At 41.3% G+C, this 4,851-nt stretch overlaps 1 protein-coding gene across 1 annotated transcript; it reads right to left on the bottom strand.

Annotated features, from left to right (window-relative positions):
- Nucleotides 1-1,348: 1,348 nt before the first annotated feature.
- Nucleotides 1,349-2,275, bottom strand: LOC116379288 (tubulin alpha-1B chain-like). Its single transcript, XM_031841227.1, has one exon. The coding sequence runs from the start codon at nt 2,258-2,260 to the stop codon at nt 1,364-1,366; it is 897 nt and encodes a 298-aa protein (XP_031697087.1). The 5' UTR covers nt 2,261-2,275; the 3' UTR covers nt 1,349-1,363.
- Nucleotides 2,276-4,851: the final 2,576 nt, after the last annotated feature.

The following is a 4,851-nucleotide window of genomic DNA, read 5'->3' as shown; positions in this document are numbered from 1 at the left end:
ATCTACAAGTTGAGTTTTTACACGTTTCATCTGTGAAAAACACTCAATGCTTCATGTTTTTAGAAATTTATCCTTCTGTGTTTCAAATGTTAGCATGCTAGGCAAAGTCAGCTTATTATGCTAACTTAGCCTAGGGAATTACCCACAAGTCATTGCATTGTGACATTAAACACGGCTCACGTGTGTTCAGCCTGGAATATTAAATTTACTCAGAAACATTAAGGGTTAAAGATGGAACAAAAAATAAACATGAAATCAGAAGATATGTATTCATTAATTCATCACATTTTAGATTTCGTCATTGAAGCTGTTTTGGCAGAAACGAGTAAATAGATTACATGAAGTTACCGCTCATCTAGTGAGGAAAGAGCCTGAAGACGTTCACATCAGGGAGTACAAAGTATACAATAAATACACACATTATACATCATAGTTATTGTAGTTTTCATGGTAACGTGATATGTTGCAGCAAAGTGCTGTCCCGTTCCTATTCACACCATCTCAAGCCCTCACAGTCTCTCACACTCACCAGGTGACGTCAGTGAGTCCTTGAGGGTTCAGGGTTTGAGGGTTTGAGGGTTTAGGGGGGACACTGGGATTGGGCCGGGAAGTCATCGGGTTCACTCGGCAGGTTCGTGTGCAAGAGAGCTTTGGGTTCCCGGTGCATCATGGGGGTTGTAGTTTAGGATGTCAACAATGCTCGTGTTTTTAAAGCAAACGTGACAAAAGATGACTTTAAACTTTTCATGAACCATAAAGTCTGACTGCCTTAGTGATCAGAACTGTTTGAAAAAGTGAAACAGAGACAAGTGTAACAATCTGGAGAACAATATTATTATATGATGATATATCACAATATCTTTGTCAGATCTGAAGATAATAGTATTTGTTTTGTGCTGCATTATACTGTATATATAATGATATAATATATACAGTTTGTCAACATTAAATAAACTCAAATGAAAAGGACTCAGATTTTTTGGAGGAAAATTAATTCTTTAATTGATCAATCGGTGAAATAGTCGATATATTAATTGAGCTAATTGGTGGTCAGTAGGAGATCTACTGGTTTTAAATAAATAATAACAAAGGGTTCTACAAACAGATCAATAAGCAGATGAACAGCTTCACACAGGAACTTCAGTGTGAACATTAAAGGAGTAAAACACATCTCATCTTCATGGTGCTTTACAGAGTGAACTCTCTCACAGCTGTTTTAAACAGCTGTCACATCCTGTCTGCTGCTCACTGTCACAGGAAGCTCAACACAAACTAACCTTACAGGAGTTTCATTCTGTCTACACAACAAGACATTTAAACCCGCGATGGGAGAATCTGTTGAACTAGCGGTTAAACATGTCGTCTAATACTCCTCACCCTCTTCTTCACCGTCACCATCAACAGAATCAAGTCCCACCTCCTCGTAATCCTTCTCCAGGGCGGCCATGTCCTCTCTGGCCTCTGAGAACTCCCCCTCCTCCATCCCCTCTCCTAGGTACCAGTGGACGAAGGCCCTCTTGGCGTACATCAGGTCAAACTTGTGGTCCAGGCGAGCCCAGGCCTCGGCGATGGCGGTGGTGTTGCTCAGCATGCACACGGCCCTCTGCACCTTGGCCAGGTCTCCTCCAGGAACCACGGTGGGTGGCTGGTAGTTGATGCCCACCTTGAAGCCGGTGGGGCACCAGTCCACAAACTGGATGCTACGCTTGGTTTTGATGGTGGCGATGGCAGAGTTCACATCTTTGGGCACCACGTCTCCACGGTACAGAAGACAGCAGGCCATGTATTTACCGTGGCGAGGGTCACACTTCACCATCTGATTGGCTGGCTCAAAGCAGGCGTTGGTGATCTCTGCCACGGTTAACTGCTCGTGATAGGCCTTCTCTGCTGAGATTACTGGGGCGTAGGTGATCAGAGGGAAGTGGATTCGAGGGTAGGGCACCAGGTTGGTCTGGAACTCCGTCAGATCCACGTTCAGGGCTCCATCAAAACGAAGGGAGGCCGTGACGGAGGACACGATCTGACTCAACAGCCTGTTCAGGTTGGTGTAGGACGGGCGCTCGATGTCCAGGTTCCTGCGGCAGATGTCGTAGATGGCCTCGTTGTCCACCATGAAGGTGCAGTCAGCGTGCTCCAGGGTGGTGTGGGTGGTCAGGATGGCGTTGTACGGCTCCACCACAGCGGTGGACACCTGGGGAGCCGGGTAGATGGCGAACTTCAGCTTGGACTTCTTGCCGAAGTCTACAGAGAGACGCTCCATCAGCAGGGAGGTGAAACCAGAGCCGGTACCGCCCCCGAAGCTGTGGAAGATCAGGAATCCCTGAAGACTCGTGCACTGGTCAGACTGAGGACAGAATCAGTAATCACGCAGTACTACCACTGGAAGAGGTATTCAGATCCTCTACTGCAGTAAAAGTACTAATACCACACTGTGAAAATACTCCACTGCAAGTCCTGCATTAAAAACCTTACTAAAGTAAAGGTATTTAAGTATTATCAGTAGTTAAAGTAAAAATATTGATTGATTAGTAAAATGTTTTATTGTTATAGCTGATGTTTCTGGCTTGATATTACTGCTGCATTCATGTGTATGTTGCATTGTACCTCCTGTATTTCCTGTTGGCTGGTTTGATCTACAGAAATGCATCATTGCATATATCGTAGAAGATGGATATAAAAACAGGAAGAACATGTTTGGTAACTCATTTAAATCAGACAACAAAGGAGCAAAAAGATAAATTATTATCCACCTTAAGTGCTGACTACTCATATAACAGTGTTGTTAAATGTATTATCTTCATAGTTAAGTGAACATATGAATCATATATTTCATAACTTTTAAATCTTCATGAGCAGCTGGTTTGTCAAAAATCTTCTTTAAAAGTTTAAAGAAGCAGAACACAAAAGATCACTTGAAAGCCTTTTTCTTCATTTTAGTTTTATTGGTGAAAGCAGCAGAAAAGTAATAAAGAGACTTAAACCCAACGAGCACATCTGTAGACGAACAATTCTAGTTTGTCTGGAAACATGGAGAACATGTTTCTATAAAACTGAATACAAACAGACAAAGAAACAAAACTCTGCCTTTATATAAAATGCTCCTCTAACATCTCCAACACTACAATATGTTAATATGTTAATAATCTCACTACAGATGAACTGAGCACAGAAAATATTACAGACGTCAGTGTTTGTTAGGAAGAGAGTTAAAGACTCGATGCAGCTGATTACAACAAGTCTGAGTCACACAGACAGACAGCAGAGGGGGGGCTCCAGTCATGTGACCTGGGCTCCAGTCATGTGACCTGGGCTCCAGTCATGTGACCTGGGCTCCAGTCATGTGACCTGGACTCAAATCAGACTCGAGTCATAAATTTGATTTAGAATCAACTTGACAGAATCAAAACAGACTTGCAGCTAAACTTGGACTTTAACACCAAAGACTCGTGACTTTATTTGGACTCAAGCCTTTTGACTTGTGTACTTCAGCATGTACTTCACTGTGTACTTCACTGTGTACTTCAGCGTGTACTTCAGCGTGTACTTCACCGTGTACTTCAGCATGTACTTCACCGTGTACTTCAGCATGTACTTCACTGTGTACTTCAGCATGTACTTCACTGTGTACTTCAGCGTGTACTTCAGCGTGTACTTCAGCGTGTACCTGTTCCTTTTAGCACTAAATACATAACAAGAAGCAGCACGTTTGTCCCAAATAATGCTAAAATATCAAAAACAACATCGAACAACAAAAGAATAAGTGACATCATGTTTCACTTTAGCTGCTAAAGATTCTCATTTCTCTGAGAAGTCCAGTGTTTGTGTGTTTAAGATGAGATCTGGTGGACGGACTACATTCACACAGCAGTTTAAACCTCTGGAGGACACGTGGACATGAGGACCTTCAGTCAGAGTCAACAAGTCACCTGAGGACAGAAGGTGACTTGTTGTTTTTGGTCCGAGTCTCTTTACAAACTTTGGTCCTTTAGAACTCGTAGGTTTTATTTCATGAGTCGTTTGTTTGTTTTCAGTAATTATCTCATTATTTTATCTTTGTTGGTCTTTTATTGGACCACTAAACATGTGGAATTATGGGATGTTTCTGTGTTACAGCACTTTAGTGCATCATCTATATTTACATCTAGTAACATCTCGTCTCGAGACTCCTGAGGAAAAACAGCCTTTAGATGAATCTACAGTAATATTATTAAAGTGTATTTTCTCTCTTCACATCATTGATTAATTAAACTCTCATATAATTCTGTAGATTATATTCAGGAATGACCTTTGTGAACATTTAATGTAAACATATTAAATGATTTCACATGAAAACTAACTTCTGGTTAATGTTTAGTTAAAGAATGTTATTATAGAACAAACTATGTTTTAAGTTCCAGTGTTATGGTTTACTACGAGGTTACGTTAAGATGAAGATTAAAGACTTTATGCAGCCTGGTTTGGTCCCAGCTATAAAGGCTGCCCCTCTTCTTTGACTCCTCTCCTCTCCGACTCTGGTTTGGCTGACAAGGCTGCTGCTTTATTTGTTTGTTTAGTTTAGTTTATTTATTAGTTCATTGAATAAATGTGTATTTATTACTTTATACTCGTCTTGTCTGCCTCATGTTATGGCCTTTTGAGCCGGGTCGTGACAATATATATATGTGTAAAAACAAAGGCTGACTTCTTTAATCTCCGTTTCCTAAAGGAGTGTTGTCCGTCTCTGTCTTGGCATCATTTCCAGGCTCACTTTGGTCTCCTGGTGAAGCTGCAGGGAGAAAACAGAAGCACAAGAATAGAATGAAAATCTTTTCTGTCTTGATTCTTTTCAGACTGAACGATCTACAAGTTGAG

The sequence above is a fragment of the Anarrhichthys ocellatus genome, unplaced genomic scaffold (assembly GCF_004355925.1).
Source record: "Anarrhichthys ocellatus isolate YVR2014 unplaced genomic scaffold, GSC_Weel_1.0 scaffold4047, whole genome shotgun sequence".
Taxonomy (NCBI): domain Eukaryota; kingdom Metazoa; phylum Chordata; class Actinopteri; order Perciformes; family Anarhichadidae; genus Anarrhichthys; species Anarrhichthys ocellatus.
The sequence above is the reverse complement of the archived record's forward strand: the minus strand, read 5'-3'. Positions and strand labels throughout refer to the sequence as shown.